This window comes from Artibeus jamaicensis, unplaced genomic scaffold (genome assembly GCF_021234435.1).
Source record: "Artibeus jamaicensis isolate MK-2021 breed Jamaican fruit bat unplaced genomic scaffold, CSHL_Jam_final contig_2170, whole genome shotgun sequence".
NCBI lineage: Eukaryota > Metazoa > Chordata > Mammalia > Chiroptera > Phyllostomidae > Artibeus > Artibeus jamaicensis.
In genome coordinates this window covers 1236819-1256893 of record NW_026521445.1, presented here as the reverse complement: position 1 = coordinate 1256893, position 20075 = coordinate 1236819, and the positions used below count along the sequence as shown (strand labels likewise).

General features: G+C 36.6%; 1 protein-coding gene across 1 annotated transcript; it reads left to right on the top strand.

Moving 5' to 3' along the window:
• The first annotated feature begins 7354 nt into the window (after positions 1 to 7354).
• PDC (phosducin) lies at positions 7355 to 13745 on the top strand. Its single transcript, XM_037145710.2, has 4 exons — positions 7355 to 7439; positions 8755 to 8839; positions 10105 to 10256; positions 12817 to 13745. Exons 2-4 carry the CDS (start codon positions 8779 to 8781, stop codon positions 13339 to 13341), a joined length of 738 nt encoding a protein of 245 aa, XP_037001605.1. The 5' UTR covers positions 7355 to 7439; positions 8755 to 8778; the 3' UTR covers positions 13342 to 13745.
• The last annotated feature ends 6330 nt before the right edge of the window (positions 13746 to 20075 follow it).

Sequence of the window (20075 nt, the reverse complement as noted above, 5' to 3'; positions counted from 1 at the left end):
AATTTAACGCAAAGAGCAGACATAAACAAATTATAATTTGTGTAGTCTGAATTCCGATCCCGGAAGACCAGAAGGTCCCATGTACATTCATCTGTCCACACAGTCTCTTCCTAGAATGGGCTGAAACCAGGAGTGACATTACTGCAGGGCAGACTAACTTCACACCACGTCACTGAGGGATGGTGACGTGTTCTGGGCATGTCTTTATCTTGCTCTCTATAATGGTCATATCCATAATAGGTCAAATAAGGTATTTTAAACACTTCAGCTTTTCCCAAGTCAGCAACATGGTCCAGTCTTTACCTCTACATATTTGCATTGCTGTTTTCCTAGAGATTCTCTTTTTCTAATTTGATATCTACCACTACTTTCTTTATGATGTGAACTCTCACTTTAAAAAGGATCCTATAAATAATTAGTCACTTGAAAATTCCCTCTCCTGTAGAGAATTGAAGTTATAAACTGTGTGCTGGACTTGCTCACTGAAATCAAAGGGGCACACTAGGGTTTTACCATCACTGCCTCTGACCTCCCCCTTCTCCACCACATAAAGAAGCAGAGATGACAGAGAGAGTTTAATTTAACGTGGTGGTGGTTTGGGGGGGGGCCATCATCTGAGGACAGTAATTAGAGGCTCTTCTTGCCAAATTCAATATTTTAAGGCTGAGACAAAGCTTTCATTTAAACCTAACTTTTGACTACTCATGAAGTTCGAAGTTATTTTCCTTGTTTCTTCAGACGTCTTAAATGATCGTTCTGAAACACCAGAGATACCCACTAAAAGACATTGTTTTCCTTAAATATTCTGAAGTGTTATGTTTGGGGGCCAGTACCCCTTTCATCCCTTTAGCTTTGTATTTCTAATTCTTTGGCCAAACCTAGAGTCATTAAAGTTTAGAGCTATTCCACAGGGGAGTTAAGGTCCTGGGCAAGTCATGTATTCTGTCCAAAAATGCTTTATTTGAATAAATTATTTAAATTTAAGTTTGAATGTAAAATGGCCACACAGTCCAGAAGGGTGTATATGGAAGAGGAGCAACCTTTTTGTAAAAAGCAGAAGATGCTGTATTCTGGTTAAGGTAGAGGAGGAGCCCCGGGTGTACTATATGGCACAAAGAAACAAACAAATGAACAAATCCACACAGTTTGGCAGCACCAAGGAAGCATCAGAACCAGTCTTGGGTATGGCAGAAACATTAGAATTATCAGACTGTGCATTTAAACCAATCATGATTAATAAGCTAAGGGCTCTAAATGGAAAAAATAGACACAATGCAAGAATAGATGGGCAATGTAAGTAGAAAGATGGACATTCTAAAAAAGAATCAAAGAGAAATCTTAGAAATTAAAAAACACTGAGACAGAAATGAAGAATGCTTTTGGTAGGCTTATTAGGAGAGCGGACATGGCTGAAGATACAGAGAATATGTCTATAGAAACTTTCTCTTTATTTTAAAAAATAAAGAGGAAACCCTGACTGGTGTAACTCAGTGGATTGAGCATGAGCCTGCGAACCAAAACATCACAGTTCGATTCCCAGTCAGGGCACATGCCCAGGTTGCAGGTCAATTCCCAGCAGGGGCCAGTTCCCAGCAGGGGATGCACAGGAAGCAACCATACATTGGTATTTCTCTCCTTCCCTTCCCTTCTAAAGGTAAATAAATAAAATTTAAAAAAATAAAGAGGAAAAAACTGGGCAAGGGTTGGGGTGGGATGGCAAAAGCAGAATATCTAAAAATGGTGGGACAAATGCAAAATAAATGAAAAGAAAAAGAAAACCCTACACCTAGTCATAGCATATTCAACTGTAGAAAATCAAAGGTTAAAAAAAAATCCCCAAAGAAACAAAATGAAAAAACACCTTAACTATAGAGCTGCAAAGATAAGATTTATATCCAACTTCTTCTCAGAAGCCATGCAAGCGAGAGTGGAATAAAATATTTAAAGTGTTGAGAGAAGAAAAGTGAGATAGTCAGAAAAATTAAACAGTATTTTTATATCAGCCAGAAAGGCAAACATATTTTTCAAACAAAACTATCTAAATGAAATACAATGCAAACATGAGAAAAGAAACATCTGCGAATCAGGAAACATACGTAGCTCAATCTTTAAGATCATTTCTTGAATCAGAAGCCACAAAATATTGGAGAGGCTTATGCAGCAACTGCAGCTGCGGCTGAGATGGAAATTGTAAGAGACATTCATTGTGGAAAAGGAGCTACACCTACACAGGAAGATAATGGTGCCCGTCAGGAACACGGTGCAGAAATGTAGAGAAAAAAATAACAATACTTAAGACGTAGCTCACTTGCGGTATGTAAATTTATTTACGTGGATTGACTTATTTATGTGGATTGACTCATTTAAGTGGATTAAGGGAAAGATGCCTGATTCTCGGTTCCTAAAGCCACACACGTGGAGGGCCCAGGTGGCCTGGCTCCGGAGTCCACACCCCTAAGCACTGGGCTGTTTCCAGGGGACTCCAGAAAGCAAACGCCTCGTTTTCTTCCCTGCCTGTAAACGCTGTCCATGTGAGCTGGTTATTTGTTTGAGGTAGCAGTTTGAGCTACCAATTCAAATGACTATCATTACTTAGGTTTACAAAAGACAAACACCTTTTAAATGCCTCTAATCCAAATTTGTTATGATTTTCCCGAATAAAAATGAGTTTTATTTGAAACTCCAAATTTCTATTATCCCCTGATATGAATTCCATAAAATTTTTTACTTCCATGTAAAGAAAGTTTCTTGCATTAATTTGCTTAAATTTATGTCTTTCAAACTTAAGGTGTTTTCCTTATGTTGATGACTCTATATTCCTAAGGCCCACAGCCTTTAATATTTTATAAATTGCAAGTGTATTTATTTAAAAATAATATTTTCCCAATTCCTAAGATTCTATTGAAAATGTTTTTAACTCATATAAGCTCTCTTAAAAGTGTTTCCAATTACTTTGATATTATCATTTTCCTGGAAGGTTTCCATCTTTATTACCACTTTTTTAAAAAACTGAATTCAATTTTTCTGATGTGGCTGTACTGTGATTTTATACAAGAGCAAAATGATGTGCTTTGTTTTATTTCTAAATCCATTCCTGATTCTATTCACTAATTTTTTGGTTGTGAGGATTATAAGTAGATCATTGGTCAATTATTTAAGAGACAATCATCAATTCCAAGTTCTCCATTGGAGTGAAATGTGACTGAGGTCACTTTCTCTAAAATGCATTGGTTCACCAAATACATAAGAAGACTCTGCTGTATACGAAGCGCCATTGAGGGTCAGAGCTACCTGAAGAAACACTAAGTGCAACAAAGAGAATTTCATATAAATCATTTCCAAGTCCTGTAAATGTTTCCTTTATTCATTGACTTTACACATTATAAAACAGCATCAGATGTACATGTTTTCTTGAGTTCATCATCCTTGTCTGGGTCAAAAACAAACCTGTTTTCTTACATTTTCTTCATCAGTTGCTCGCTACCCATTGTTGTTTCAATAAAATGACTCATATAATTTAACTTCAAAGAAGGAGGAAGAAGAAGAAGAGAAAGTCATGATGAAGGAGAAAAAGAAGCCACTGGACAGTTTAATCTAAAGGCTATTAATGGTTTTACTATGGTTACTTCAATGAAAAGATCACTATGGTGAAAGTAGCTGCGTTACAGACTCATGTTACATGTACTGTCTGCAGAACTGAACCACAAATTCATTCTTACCTTATGAGTAGTATTTTACTAACGTGGAGGATTCGCCTCATCTGGGTGCAGTGTCTAGCATAATACAGCATTTGTAATAGCAGGGACAAGCCCCTTTCCCACAAGCTTTCCAGCAGCAATCTGAACTTCAATGAAATGTGAGTCCTAGTAGCCAACAATGTATTACAAAGGAACAACAAGGAAATATTCACCTAATTCAATAAAACAACTCTCCAATGTTATTTTCATAGTCTTCAAAATTTTAAGCCAGAATAAAAATAAACAAATAGCTGAAAGAAATATAATCCAACCCAATAAAACAAATAGTGTATCTCCTACTTAGTTTTCAAGATTTCACTTTTAAAGATGTGCAGGTTCTATAAACAGTGTAAATTTTACTACTAGGTCCCAAAATGCAAAATGAAAAATTTGGGTAAAAAACTTCAAAAGAGAAATAACATAAATACATTTATTAAGTATGTCTTTCTATGCCTCAAAGGCCAGATATATATATAGCTGTCTGAGAATAGCAAATTAGTTTCCCACAAAAGAAATGAGTCCTGGAGTTTTAAAAAGGATAGAGTTTTCAAAGTCAGCACTGAAATAATTTGAATTCCATCAGGAGAGGAAAGATACATAGAAATGAGAGAAACGGATGAAGCAAAAATAAGAATAAATTATTATCTGCTCCTTGTGGGACAGCAATGGTGTTAAGTGGTTCGTGTTCATTAGATTCTCACAGTGGACCCTCAGATCAGCATTCTTACCATTTAACACTAGAAAACAGGCTCCGAGGAGATTGTCACAACAGCAGTCAGAAGGGCCCGGGCTTGAACGTGGGCGTCTCTTACTCTAAAAATAATGTTCTGAATCACTGCCTTATACTAGTTATTTAAACAGGCACAAAAGAAGTAGAAAGTATTCACTCTTTTAAACTTTTGTGCCTTTTTACTTTTAAATCATTTCAAGCGCGCCTAGGATTTGGGGCAGTCGAAGAGGATTTCACTCGGGATGTTGAACACACATTACAATACACAGAGGTTGTATCACAGAATTGTACGCCTGGAACCTGTACAATTTTAACAACCAACATCACTCCAATAAATTCCATTTTTTTAATAAAAGAAAAAACAACTTTTCCAGAAAAAAAAAAGAATAGGATGAGAGAGATATAAATAAACAAATGTGATAAAATATGAACAGTTGGGGGGTCTGGGGAAGGATATATCAGTTACTTGTAGTATTCTGGCCAGTGTTTTTGAAATTATTTCAAATTTAAAAGCTACAGAATTTCAAAGAGTGTGTATTTTTTCTTAATCAGAATTATTAGAAAGTAAGTTTGAAGATATGAATGCCATGTTACCTTAAATTACTTCACTGTAAATTTCCAGAGAAGAACAAGAATGTTATCTTTTACAACCACAGTATAGTTGTCAAAAGCAGAGCACTGATATTGAGTAATACTATCATCGTATCTACAGATCGTATTCATATTTCACCAATTGTCTTAGTAATGCCCAGGAGCGGAGCCCAGAAGTATTGTAATCCAAGATCCTACAATCCAGAATCACGTGGTTCACTCAGCTGCCATCTCTTTAATCTCCTTTGATCTGAAACAGTTCTTCCCACTCTTTCACAAGTTTCTTGTGAAAAGCCCATTACTTTGTACAATGTCTCTCAATTTTGGTTTCGTCTAATATTTCCTCACGATTAGATCCAGACTACGCAATTTTGGTTTGAATTCCACAAGAGGGATGCTGCCTGCCAAGATCTTTCTCAGCATCAGAAAGCACACGATGCCAGTTTGTCTCCCTGCTGATGATGCTCCACTGTCATTTGTTAGTTTTCTCTTTTGAATGAATATGTAAATTGTAAGGAGATATTTGGAGACTGTGTAGATATCTTGCTCCATATCAGACTGGCACATAATGTTTACATCCATTTGTAAATTGTCCAAAACTTGACCAGTGAGGCCCTTTCAAGTTTGTTCCTGTATCATTTTGACGCGTCTCTGATTTTTGAGCATTCGTTTATTTTTGTTATGACATCTCAGGCTAATTTTATCATTTCCCTGGTCCGGCTCTTGCTTCTTTTCCAACGATCCTTGGTTCCTTTTTAGTAAGGATGTTATTTAGAAACCAAGATTTGGCTACTAAGTATACTCACCGCTACTGGAGTATTTTTTCTATGCCCTCAGAACACAGAACTAGGAGCCGTATATGTGCATTTGTATACACACATACCCAGATAGGTCGGTAGGCAGAAAGAACAAGCCATAAATTCATGTTGATACTTCCAATCCCAATCCAAAATAAGCAGCTTCAGGCTAATCTTCTCCCAGGGCATAGCTGTACTCTAATGAACAACAGTACGAAACTAGACTTCTTTTACCCTTAACATATATACTTACGAGCACGCCACACACATCAGATAACAGATTGCTCACCGCAATGCTGCAAAAACACAGTCCTACTGACTAGAGTTCAATATTGGAAGAATTAGAGTTCAATTTTTCAGGTCATTAATCTAAGGTTAAGTTTTCAAACTATTGTATTCAAAAGTGACTTGGGCTGATTGCCCCCTGCCTTCAATGTGGTTGTATTTTTCATTGGAAATATTTAGTTTCACTTCCTTCTAGTTCTATTCCATTTTAAGTCCCCTCCATCTCATTGGCTTTACATCACTTTGTGGGTTTAGCTTGTGTATATAAGAAATATTATCATCATTACAAAAATCAAGCTGTACAACAAATATACTCGCAGATGAATTGCTCTCCCTCACTCCCAATCCCTCACTTCTGTTCATTCCTAGTAGATAGCCAATCTTACTGGTTTCTTAGCTTTTCCTTTCCGTGTTTCTTTTTGACACAACTAAAACACTGATGTAATTGCTGTCTTTCAACCTGTCGATGCATCCTGTAAACTAAGCTGACTGCTCTTACTTCATAAAATATTCATCCCAGGACTGTTGCAAACATCTAATTTCTGAAGATTGCAATATCACTTTTGGTAAGCATCCCCTAGCAAAGGGTAGGTGGTCAATAAATTATTGTTGAAAGAAGTTCATCATTTTGAATGGCACAGGGAAGAAAAGTGAAATGAGCAACATGATGGAACAAACAAGGACTAGAAAAGATACAACAAAGCAGAGGTTATTAATAGCAGCAAAGACTGTATTCAAACTTCTCTGGGATTTTTCTTTCTCCCCCCCCCAAAAAAAAATAGTAATAAGGAACAGTAGAGATTTTAACATGAGACATTTTAAGATCCTAAAAGGGGAGAAGAAAGTAGTCGTTTGGTAAATTCAAGAGGAAAAATATACCATGCCAAATGTTGTTGAAAAAGGATAGCTATTACAGTTAACTCAAGAAAAAGTTGTTAAACACATAGAACTAATTTTTCTCTCAGAAAATGGCAAGAATAGATATCAATTCATACTGAAAAAATAAATATTTTTTCTCAAATAACATACAATAGTTGATGAAGATTGCATATACTGTAGGACTTGAAGCCCTTTTTTTAAGCTTAGTTGTCTGTTTTTGCCTTACTGTTAATGAATAGGATTTGTTAATTCTATTATGTCAATCCTATTACTTGTTCAGAGCTATTTCTGCAAAGGTCATCAATATCCAGAGATCTTAAATCTGAGCTTAAACCTTGTCCAAGTTCAAGAGGAGTTCTGAGTACAGGAATTCTTATCCACTGACCATAATCAAGGACACCAGGCACAGAGAACCAAACTGTGAGTCACAGTTATTCTTAATAATATAATTTTTAAATTTTACATTCAGGGAAAGAAGTATAATCTCACTGTTTATATATTAACGTGTGTTCTTTCGAAATAGTGCAAAGTAACATTAAGTAATAATTTACTATAAAAACAAATACTGTGCATCTTTCCACCTTAAAGTGATTTGCACAAGATATCTTCACTCATGTAAATTCAGAATAAACACAGGATTTCGAGTGTAATTATTCTAGAAGTGTGTTGTCAAATAAAACTATGAATAGAGAATTAATTTTGAAATTTAAAATTCTTCAGTACTCTCTTTGGGTGAAAGGAGAACTGAAGGGAAGAAGTCATGATTCCCTGCTCTTTGTACTTGAAGATCTGGCTACCAAACTGTAAAATGGAGCATAACCCTCAGCACTGAAAGACTCTCAGGCCCCGGCACCAAACACCCAGTTGTGTGTCCTTGGGCTTTTGTTCTTAACATTATATGTTGTGTTGTTTGTTCCTCTTAACCTTTAAAGTGGGAATGATAATATTTGTTCCAGAAGGCTACTTCAGAATTTAATGAAACAGCAATGATGTCTTTTAAGAGAAAAGAATACAGAGTGCTAGGTTTTGCATACCGCTCGATGTTCTTTCGATTATCGTTTTTTAATGAAATTCAGAAGCTGAATCTGTCAAACTGTATTGAGAAAAATGGCTCTGTGATAGTCTGTTGCCTTCCGTGATAGAGCAATGGTTTAAGATTTAGCTCTGAAAGTCAAACGCAGATTCGAACCCTTGCTGCACCATTTACTATAAGCTTCTGAGCAAGTAACTTCACTTCTGTCCTTCAGCATCCTCATTCATAGGGCGGCACTAACAATTATTCCGTCACACGTTGATGTGTGACAATTAAAGGATTTTGACACAAAATAATTGGGACAATGTCTGGCACATAGTAACTGTTCATGGTAAGTAAGTATATAATTATTATTCATTAAAGCATTTCATTATATAAAATGGTTGAGATATAATTTTATGAAATTCGGTACAAACAGTAATTGAAAAAATCAGTAAGAAATAATGTTTACTAAGTACATAGACCTAAACCGAAGATATTTTAAGTAAAAGAATATAAACTATGAATTACGCAAAATCCTTAGGCCCAAATATCTTTAATAACACAAATATTAATGTTCTTTTACCAGCAGATAGAAACATACTAAACACTGTATCACTTGGTAATAATCCTTAACATCCATGGAACCTGACAGCAGAAGAATATTTATTTGTCTATTTACTTATTTCTCATTTGTCATTATGTTTTTTGTTCATTCTATAGAGTATATCAAATCTAATCTCTACAATGGAAGAAGCCAAAAGCCAAAGTTTGGAAGAAGACTTTGATGGACAGGCCACACATACAGGTAAGCAAGGATATGGAAAGAAAACTAATTATTAAATTATAATTAAACCCGGAGATCTCTACTCTTCCTGTTGCCACTATTCAGTATGAAATTTTTTATAGGTTTCAGGGGTCTGATGAAATCATCTAAAAATAATTGAGTGGGTAAATTAATTTGAGATCGAATACTTTTAAAACCATTTTATTTAGATGTCAAGTAATGAGAAATTTAATTAAAAACTACTTATGGAGAATTTCTTGCCTCCCAACTTTCATAAGACCTCTCCATAGGCACTAAAATCAAGCTGCTGTCCTCTGTCCTAATTTCCCACAGTATAAACTTTCTTTGCAATTGTAAGCAACGGAATTAAAGTGATATAAATAACAATTATTAGGAAATAGGTACAGAAAGAAAAGTACATCCACCTATATAATACAATATTAAAGCTCTGGATATGGCTGAGCTTTTGTGAAAAATATGTAACGTTGCATGTTTTCAAGAATTTAGACCTTCCGCCCTGGCTGGTGTAGCTAGTGGTTTAAAGGATGTGGGCAACTACAGATTTTCTCCCTTCTCTTCCCCTCTGTATATTCTAAAAAAAAAAAAAAGAATTAACCTCAGCACTGTTACTATTTATCAGGGCAACTGGACAACAGAATTCCATTCAGATCATCCTTGATTTGAATCTGCAAATCCTATCCTTTCTGCATTTGTAAAAGGTTCGCGGAATCCTAAAAAGAATTGGATGGTTATGTAATGATGTTTTGAAGGTCATTTTAGTTTTGTTAGTTGAGGTTAGGCCTCTCTCACTGTTTTTCTTTTATGTGCTATTGTTAAGGTTGTTTTCTGAATCTTGATAACATTTTTGTTTGTTTATCCAACAAGCCTAGTTTCCTTTGTTACCGGTGCTATGTCAGCTTTAGTTTATTGCTGAAGCCTCTGTCTTATGTAATAAGTGATATTTTTCTAAAATTCTAGTTTCCTCCCTACATTTCACTTTTAAATATCTTTTGAGATATAGTTTTGAGAATAAAGTCCAAAATTCATATTTTCATCAATGCAGATGTTTCAAAAAGATTCTTAGCCAAAACCCATTTACCAAGACAAATGTGGGAAAACATTTTTGTTTTCTGACTTATGACAGTCAGAACTTTCTAGCCCAAACAAGATGCTTATTTCTGAAACACAACACAGGTCTATTCCCATGGTGATACTTATACAAATTTCAGGTGTATTAAGTCCTTTTGAAAATAAAGAGAAACAATTTGTTTTTAATTTTATTCCAGGACCAAAAGGAGTAATACATGATTGGAGGAAGTTTAAATTAGAGAGTGAAGATAGTGACTCGGTCCCACCAAGCAAGAAGGAAATTCTCAGGCAAATGTCTTCTCCTCAGAGTAGAGATGACAAAGACTCAAAAGAAAGATTCGGCAGAAAGGTAAGCTAAAAAAAATCAATAATAAATAATTTACGAAGTGTAAACATGAATCACATTTCTTTCCAAATCACATCTTGGGAGGGTTTTTTTTTGTTTGTTTGTTTAGTTACTTTTAGACAGAGGGAAAGGGGTGGACAAAGAGAGGGAGAGAAACATCAATGTGTGGTTGCCTCTCACTCGCCCCCTACTGGGGACCTGGCCCACAACCCAGGCATGTGCCCTGACTGGGAATCTAACCTCAACCCTTTGGTTCGCAGCCCGCACTCAATCCACTGAGCTACACCTGCCAGGGCTCAAATCACATTTTTTACAGCACCATCTTTTTAATTTCACTTATTTACTTGTTATATACTGTGTACGTCCATGTGCATAAAGAGATACATTAGAAGATGATCTCTGTGATATGAATGGAGATTATCCCAGAGTATGAAAGCGGTGAAATTACTTTCTTCCTTTAGCTTTTAGGTCATTTTTGGATCTTTATAATCAGCATGATGATTAATTTATATGACAATAAAAGTATTAATAAAAGAAGCCATGAAGTGGTTTTCACTGTGGGGAAAGAATCACTTTAGTGGGTTATCTCCAAACCAGTCCAGATGAGTTGTTGCCTATTGATTCTCAACAAACAGACGGTGCTTCAGAAATAGACTTGTTTTTAGACTCTGGTCATTGTAGACATTGTGAAGTCACAGATCTTATTTTCAGGTCGGGTTCCTTCACTGAGTCACTATATGATGCAGATGAGACAATTACATTTTTTCCATCTTAGGAATTGTAACAGCACCTCCTCCACTCACTTTAAAGCCAGGAGAAGAGAAAATAAATGTAAAAGTGTTTGAAACGTGTGAAATGCTACACAAACACGAGACCATATAATTATTAGAGATGGACTAATGTGAAGCTTTAGACACGTATCTAAGTGCCTGGATATCTATCTACATGCCCAAATATGAGAATAGAACAAGTCCTTATAAAAAACCTCAAGTGTATGAGTAAATATGTGTGTGGGTTAGCCTATTCGATTAGCAGAATTATAGTAGCAACTTAAAAACTATACAAAACATTTACCAATTTTTAAGGTTAAAACAAATGAAACCAGGACAATCATCTTAAAGCAGAAAAAATATGATAAGAAAAAGGATGAAGACTTAGAAACACAAATGTAAGAGAAATGGGAGGAGGATGTATGAGAGCATCAGGTGCTTTTACTAACTTGAATCTCAGTATCTTTTGTAAAGTTCTGTAACAATACCTACTGCATAGATATGTTGGGAGGACTAAGTAAGATAATCTACGTCAACTGCCTAAGACATAAATTTTTCATAAATGCCATTTTCGTGCCTTCTCGCTCACGTACTTCACATACTGTCAGCAGTTGCTGTTTGAGAGGCTACTTGATGATAAGGCTGATTGGTGCCCCTTGGAAACCGACCTCCTTCCTTGGCTCTGGGCTGCTGCTCATTTCTTAATCACACCATGTCCCATCATTGCTCCTTTATAGCCTTTCTTCTCTCTCTTTTTTTGAGTGTGTTAGGGGGTGGGTTTTAACATTCTATTGAACAAGTTGGTAATAATGTAGCTATTAAGAAAGGTTCTGCAAATAATTTGTATTCTAGCTGCAGGGATACATAGCTGTCTTAGAAGAAGAAAGTTAGGCTATTTCTCACTTTTGCCTAAGACAGTGGATAGGAACTACGTGCAGGGCTTGGTTAAATACAGCTCACTCAGCCTCACCCTGACAGGTTGTGATTTGATAGGTCTGGCCTAGTGCCCCTGAATTTGCATTTCCCAGAACTTCTCAGGTGATGGCAATACTGTTGGTACAGCACAAACCTCCTGGCTAATCTGATGGACCCTAAATTGTAGTAAAAGCTGTCTTGGCTCAATCCCATTCTACATATTCTACAATCGGTAAGGGATGAGATAAAATCTCTTTAACAACTTCTGTGCAGGAGACACTAATGTCCGAAGGCATTTGTTGAGCATACATTTAAATCGCGTGTGCGCGTGTCTGTGTGGGTGTTTATGAAAATCGCTTGTGAAGCAGGTCTTGCTGGGCTTGTGTTTTTCCACCCGCAGCGATCGGTAGTTAAGTGACACATTTCTGACCGAGATAGTGATCGTCTCCTGGCTCAACTGTATTCGGCAGTACTCCTGCATGCGTTTGTATCACGAAATAACTCCTGAATCCTATTATGTGCCCGACACTATAGCAGACATTAAAGAGTAGTGACCGAGATAAATAAAATCCCTGCTCCCATGGAACATATCAGTTAGAAACTGAGTATTATACAATCAAATACATTTATCATACAATAGCAGGTAGTGTTTCTTGGTACAAAGCAAAAATCATATAAGGAATAGAAAGCTTGGGGCAGGAACTCTTTTAGGTAATCAAAGAAGGTGACGTTGGAACGAAAGCTTGAACGAGGTAAAGGGAAGGTTGGATTGAGGGAGCGCAGCACACAGAAACTCTTTGAGTTGAGGAAGGGGTTGGTGTGTCTAAAAATTAAGCCCCTGGCTGAACGATCTCTGTCATCCCTTCATTTATTTTCAGATGAGCATTCAAGAGTATGAGCTAATCCACCAGGGCAAAGAAGATGAAAACTGCCTTCGCAGATACCGTAGACAGTGTATGCAGGACATGCACCAGAAGCTGAGTTTTGGGCCTAGATATGGGTTCGTGTACGAGCTGCAAACTGGGGAGCAATTCCTGGAAACCATCGAAAAGGAGCAGAAAAGCACCACAATCGTGGTTCACATTTATGAAGACGGCGTTAAGGGCTGCGATGCTCTAAACAGTAGCCTCACATGCCTTGCAGCCGAATACCCTATGGTCAAGTTTTGTAAAATGAAAGCTTCCGATACAGGAGCTGGTGACCGCTTCTCCACAGATGTGCTCCCCGCACTGCTTGTCTACAAAGGTGGGGAACTCATAAGCAATTTTATTAGTGTTGCCGAACAGTTGGCCGAAGACTTTTTTGCTGGGGATGTGGAGTCTTTCCTAAATGAATATGGGCTACTACCTGAAAGAGAGATGCATGCCCTTGAGCAGACCAATATGGAAGAAGATATTGAGTAAAGATTCGCTCTGCCGGTATCTCAGATTTCTCCCTTACACACCGAACATTGATCGATTTGGTAGTATCCATACTCCTTTAGAGAATATCAAATGTGGACATGACTATTCTCAGGTGGAAGCAAAACCAGATTGATGTTGAAGTTATATGATTAGCATTATTTAGTATTTGTTACTCAAATTTACGTAAGGCTTTATTACAAAACCCTGTCGTCTTCAGAAACCGGTTAGTAAACCAAGAGAATGGGGATTATTTGGTGACAGTTTTCAGAAATCCCTTCCATGTTATGTGTTAGCGTTTTTGCTCCTTGTTTTTCTCTGCAGTGTTATTATTTGGAATTTCCAAAGGACATCATTAATTATCATTTTGCCTACATAATAAGAATAAAGTCTCATGAGGAAATAAAGATTCTATCTGAAATCTATTCTTTCTCAAGTATTACAACATCAAGGCCCTAAAAAATATTATATAACCTAAAATATGAAAAGCATCATTCAGAAAGACATCTTACAGTCTAACCAAACTAAAGCACAGGAAACTTAGAAATATCGTCCTGCATTAATGTTGCAAAAAAGAAAGTATTTGTTAAAAATAAAATTTTAGAAGTTAAACTTACCTATGGAAGAAGGCAGTATAGAAGCAAGGATTTCTTATTTGTTGGATGAAAGAACAAAATTTAGTAGTAGTTATAATTATAACTGTCATTTATTAATTGCCAAATATGGGCTAGTCATTTATACATATCACCTCTAATTCTTAAATACATTCCTGCAAAAAGATATTACTCTCACTTTGTAAATGATGAAGTTGAAATTCACAAAAGCTCTAATTCCTTTGAAAATACTTCAAAACCTCTGCTCCTACACAAACACATAAAAACACAAAAGAAGGCTTGAATAGTGTTTTAAAGTACGTGAATGGGCTGAAGAGCAAGAGAAAAGAAACCTCTAGGAGTCTGAATCAGAGTGGAAAATGAGGGTGAGTGAGAGCTACAGCCGTATTGCCTGTGAATGAAAAATTCATGCTGTTTGATAAGTAACCAGTGATGGGCTCCCTGCGAGAGGTGAGCTCTGTACATTTTCCCTGCTGGACCAATGCTGAAACCAGATATCACTCACAAATTTCTGTCTCCGCTCTTCTAAATTACTATTGTGTAGCTTCTCACTCTTTCCTTAACCCTTTTCTGTCCTTCTCCTCCCAGTCTAAACATTTTGCTTTGCTCATACTTCATTGAGAAAAGAGATGCTATCAGGTGAGTCCTACGTCATCATCTCTCCGTCACCCAACGGAAACCTGCACCAACATGTAAATACTGTTACCACTGATGTTACCATGGAAGTGTTTGCACAGTGGTGAAGGCCAACTGAGTAAAGTAGGCTTTGGATCCTATCAGCCACACAGTAATTTTTCTTTTGCAATTAAATTATTTCCCCTTTCTCTGCATCATCTGTTTTTTGGTGTTGTATTATTCCCATTGGCTTATCAATGAGTTTTTAATTACCCACTATTTAAAAGATGCCTGCCGATAATTTTCAATTTCCAGCTATCCCTCACTTTTCTGCTTTACTTGGCAATCATGTCACTTGAAAGAAGTATCACAAGTACTATCTTTATTCCTCATTTCCAGTGTTTCCATTCCACATCAATCAGGCCTTCTTATGGACCAGTCCCTAACAGACAGTTGCTGCAGTAGGTACTGCTTCTGTGCATGAATACAAAAGTCAATCTTTTATTCCTCTTTATAACTGAGAAAGGCATTTTAAATCCTCTATGGCCTATTTATAAGTTGATGAACACCAAGCACAAGGTGAAAAAGTTCTAGGAGAACTAAGGAGCCTGAACTAAGGAGCTTGAAATTATGTATAAACTAAGGAGCTTGAAAACAAACCAAAAAAACACCCATGATTTCTCCAATCAAGTAATTGCTAACAAATTTATTAATCCCTTACAGAGTCCTCTGTTAAGGAATTACTGGATTTAAAAAAAATAGAGCAAAAAACAGGAGCCTTGTAGGAGATGTTTATAATTTTAAAACTCCTTAGTAGAGCAATTCTTTAGATTGACATTAATTCTATGGACTGGCAGTAAATACTTAAAAAGATGATGGCAAGGCAGTGAAGGACAGTCAAATGGGAATCTCAAAAAAGAATAATATTTTAAGAATAAAACATAAGGTCTTTTCAATCACTAATTATTAAGCACAATGTAGTACAGCTTTGTAGGCTGGGGGATAGAAAGGTATAGGTAGCTAACAGAGAGAGAAGGCTTTCACCTATGGATAAGAATAAAAATGAGTGCTCTGAAAGATTCTTGTTCAACGAAAGCTTTACTCTCATAAGAAATAACCCACCACACATTAATTTAAAGTAGAGAAGCTAGCAAGCTTATGCAGGACTAAACCCAGAAATGTATTTAACCCATAATTGTCAAAACAAAAGTAACTAGGTGGCACCTTTGTAGGGAGTGATGATAGCAACCGTGTTCAAAATAAGTACTTTGGTGACTAATGGATGCCAGAGCGATGCTTTGACAGTAACACTCATCAGCAAGAGTCGGACAAAGGCAGGATTTGACGAGAATATTTGAAATCCACTGCTTCAGAAATCCTGGGTTACAAACTGTCCTCATGCAAACACTCCATCTGCTATTAGGCAAGAGGGGAGGAAGAGCTGGTTTGTGTCTCAGCAGAGGAATGATGTCTTAAATGTAAAAGTGTAAAGCGTCATAGCGTGTCCCATAACAAATAGTACTGGAATAGACTTGATAGAAAAGCCAAGAGTGTTAGTTGTAAAATAATATGAAAATAGTAGAAAAATCTGTAGGGATTATCATGGAAAGTGTGAAGCTCATCCCTTCATTTGTTCACAAAACATTTATTGACAAGTTTGCAATGTGCTATGCAGTGTCTTTGATCTTAGGGAGCTCAAGGTAAAAAAAACAGACCCTCAGACAAGCAATAGGTGTTAAATGCACCTACATTTGCATCTCTAGATTAGCAGTGATAACTAATATCTTGAGCACAGTTCGAGACTTCCTAGGTTTAAATCCACTCACTAATTTTGTGATCTAAGGCCCTTTTGTTAACCTCTCTGTACCTATTTCTTCATCTGTAAAGTAATAATAATAATTGCTCATCCTCACTGGGTTGTTATGTGGGGAGAAAAAAACCAAGTAAATGACTTGTAATAGTGCCTGTCACAAAATTAGTCTTACACAAATGCTATTATTATTATTATTACTAATAGATATAAATGAAGCAAAAGGATGCATAGAGTACGTAGATATAAGATCTTAAACATACAATTATGTAAATAAAGATTAGTCAAGGAGTTGGGATGCAACTCATCTATCTAAAACACAACCTCACGTTCTTTACATAAGGATTTAATTAAAATTCTGTATCTTTAAACTGAAAGATATGAAAAAAACTGCCATTTTAAACTGACCACAATAAATATAAATTAAATTGGTTCTGAAAACAGCAGTGCAAAATAAACATTACCACACAAATAAGAAATTTGTGGAATTTGGGATTTAATACTGAATTTCTTACAGAATACAATTGTGATCATATAATTTAGCTGTTCAAATCTATCTAGTAAACTGTTATCTGATGATGAAAATTTTGTTTATTTTTCTCTGTTCTCTTTTTCAAATATTGTACAAAAGTTTGAGTGTTTAGTATACACAAGAGTTATGTTAGATAATGGGGAGTAATAAAAATAGGTAAGATACAGTCAATCCTTCTCAAGGGATTTATGATCTAGGAAGGGAACTCACATATTCTTGAAATTAAAAGAAATGGGGACTTATTTTTGCTTATTAATTACTATTTGAGGGATTATATTCTGGAACCCAGTTGATAATGGATTTCAGGAAAGAAATTGTCATCTCATGCCCCTCTGATCAGTAAACATATTCTGTGATTATATATTCAGCTCTTACTTTTACCACCAAATTCCTGTTTTAAATCTTCAATTTCAATGTACCATTCTTTGACAATAGCCACCTACCCTTCAACTTTATCCATCCTTTACTCTCACTACACATTCTTTAAGTCCTGCCATTTCTCCACCTTCCCTTTTTAATACTTTCTCCACATGCACAGTTTCTGTCTTTCCTTTTCTGTCTTTCTGTCTTTCTGTCATAGCCTAGACACTTGGTGGATGATGTCACTCACTTTCCTGCTAGTATAGTCCATAATTTTGTCACCTTCTTCTTCCAAAGCACTTCTCTTTTAAATGTCCTACTTTCTGAACTTTTCAACTAGAGTATGTAGCTTGTTCAGCAAACAATTCCCTCTTTCATTTCCCTCAGCCACTGTTTCAAGCCTTTATTATTTTCCTTCTCTCCCATAGCCTTCCCCTCTGAACACAGGGCCTTGCCTTCAACGTCACAGGGAGAAAGCACACATAGCGTGAGGTTCCTCATTTACCCCACATGTACCCATCAATTCTCTATTTCATTGTTCTTGTACAAGTTGTCTCTTTGTACGAGGCTCATTCTGCCTTCTGTGCTTTTAAATAGATTATATCACATTCAAATTTCACAAGTTTTTTGCTTATATCATATAATTATATCTGCCTGTTCTGCATCAACTTCTTATTCACAACCTAAAAGCAAGTCTCTGGTTCTTCAGAATTCTTACTGGTTATGATGTTCTCTAGCATTTCCCTTTCATTTATGAACGCAGTATTTTCTAAAAATCCATGTCTGTAATCTTTTCTTTCTTTTTTTCATTTGCTTTTTTACCCATCTTCCTCAACCATTCCACTGTAAGTGATTCCGATAACAACCAACCGTGGCCCATGTTGGGCAGGTTCTTGGAAAGACAGAGAGTTGCAAACAGAGAAAGTATGATTGGAGGGAGTTTAATAAAGAGGCTATTTACAAGGGTGTAGGCAGGAAACCAACAAGATGTGGTGAGGACCACAAGGCTAGTAGCAGGCGAAAAGGACTATTGCCCCACAGGCCTTGAGGGGCAAGACCAGTGAAACGTGTAGCTACGGGAAAAGAGCTGACCGACAGGAGCTCCAGTGTTCTGGAGAGAACCCTGTGGCCCAGCAGTGAGAGAGATGGGGCAATACATAATGGGAGCTCTCTCTCCTCCTGTTCTCTTCTTTCTCTTCAATGCCTTCATTTGTCCAAAACCAACTGGACCACATCTTAGGAATGCCAGAAGGAGAAGAGAGTGAGCAAGGGATTGAGAATCTATTTAAAGAAATAATGATCAAAAACTTCAATGATCTGGTGAAGGAAAAAGACACACAAGTCCAGGAAGCTCCGAGAGTCACAAACAAGTTGGACCCAAAGAGGCCTACACCAAGACACATCGTGATTAAAATGACAGGTTTGAAGACAAGGAGAGAATCCTAAAAGCCTCAAGAGAAAACCAGGTAGTTACCTACAATTAAACTGTCATCTGGTTTCTCAAGAGAAATATTGCAGGCCAGAAGGGAGTGGCATGAAATATTCAAAGTGATGAAAAGCAAGGACCTATAACCAAGGCTACTTTACCCAGCAAGGCTATCATTTAAAACTGAAGGAGAAATAAGGAGCTTCCCAGACAATAAAAAGCTAAATCAGTTTGTTAACACCAAACCAGTACTACAACAAATGTTAAAGGGCTTGCTTTAAGAAGAAGAAGAAAAAGAGGAAGAAAAAAACAGAGGAAAATAGTCTAACAATAAGATGATACTAAATACCTATCAATAATCACCTTAAAGTAAATGGCTTAAATGCTCCAAGTAAAAGACATAGGGTAGCTGAATGGATAAGAAAACAAGACCCATATACATGCTGCCTCCAAAGACCCATCTCAGAAAGATACACGCAGACTAAAAGTAAAGGGATGGAAAAAGACATTTCATACAAATGGAAAGCAAAAACAAAGCTGGGGTAGCAGTACTTATGTCCAACAAAACAGACTTCAAAATCAAGGCTATAGTACAAGACCAAGAAGGACACTAAATAATTATAAAGGGAACAATTGAACGAGAGGACATAACCATAATAAACATTTATGCACCCAAAATAGGAGCGCCTAAACACACAAAACAAATCTTGATGGACACAAAGGGAGAGATTGACAGAAATACAGTCATAGTTGGGGATTTTATTACCTTATGACTTCAATGGATAGATCTTCCACACAGAATATCAACAAGGAGACAGCAGCCTTAAACGACACACTAGATCAAATGGATTTGATAGATATCTTCAGAGCATTTCACCCCCAAACAGCAGAATATATGTACTTTTCAAGTGCACATGGAATATTTTCTAATCTAGATCACATGCTAGGACACAAAATGAGTCAAGAATATTGAAATCATATCAAGCATCTTCTCTGACCACAGTGCCATGAAACTAGACATCAATCGCAAAAAGAACACTGAAAGATACAAAGACATGGAAGCCAAAACCACCTGGCTGCCAGAGAAGATGCTGTTGGTGAAAAGTGTTGAATCAACCTTCTTGGGACAAAGCAGGATGGAGGACAGAGGGGATTTTCTGAGAAAAATGGAGGATATTTAACACAACTACCCTATCACCACTAGAACCTACTGCTTTCATCCTACTTAGTTCTTGGCTCCATTGAGTGCTGATGACCACTCTCACACTGAAATCCTTTCCTCACTCGGTTTCCATGATACTACTATCCAGATTCTTCTATGTTTCTGAAGCCATTCTTTCTCAGTTTTGTCTTTCGGTCTTTCTTCTTCTCATATGGATG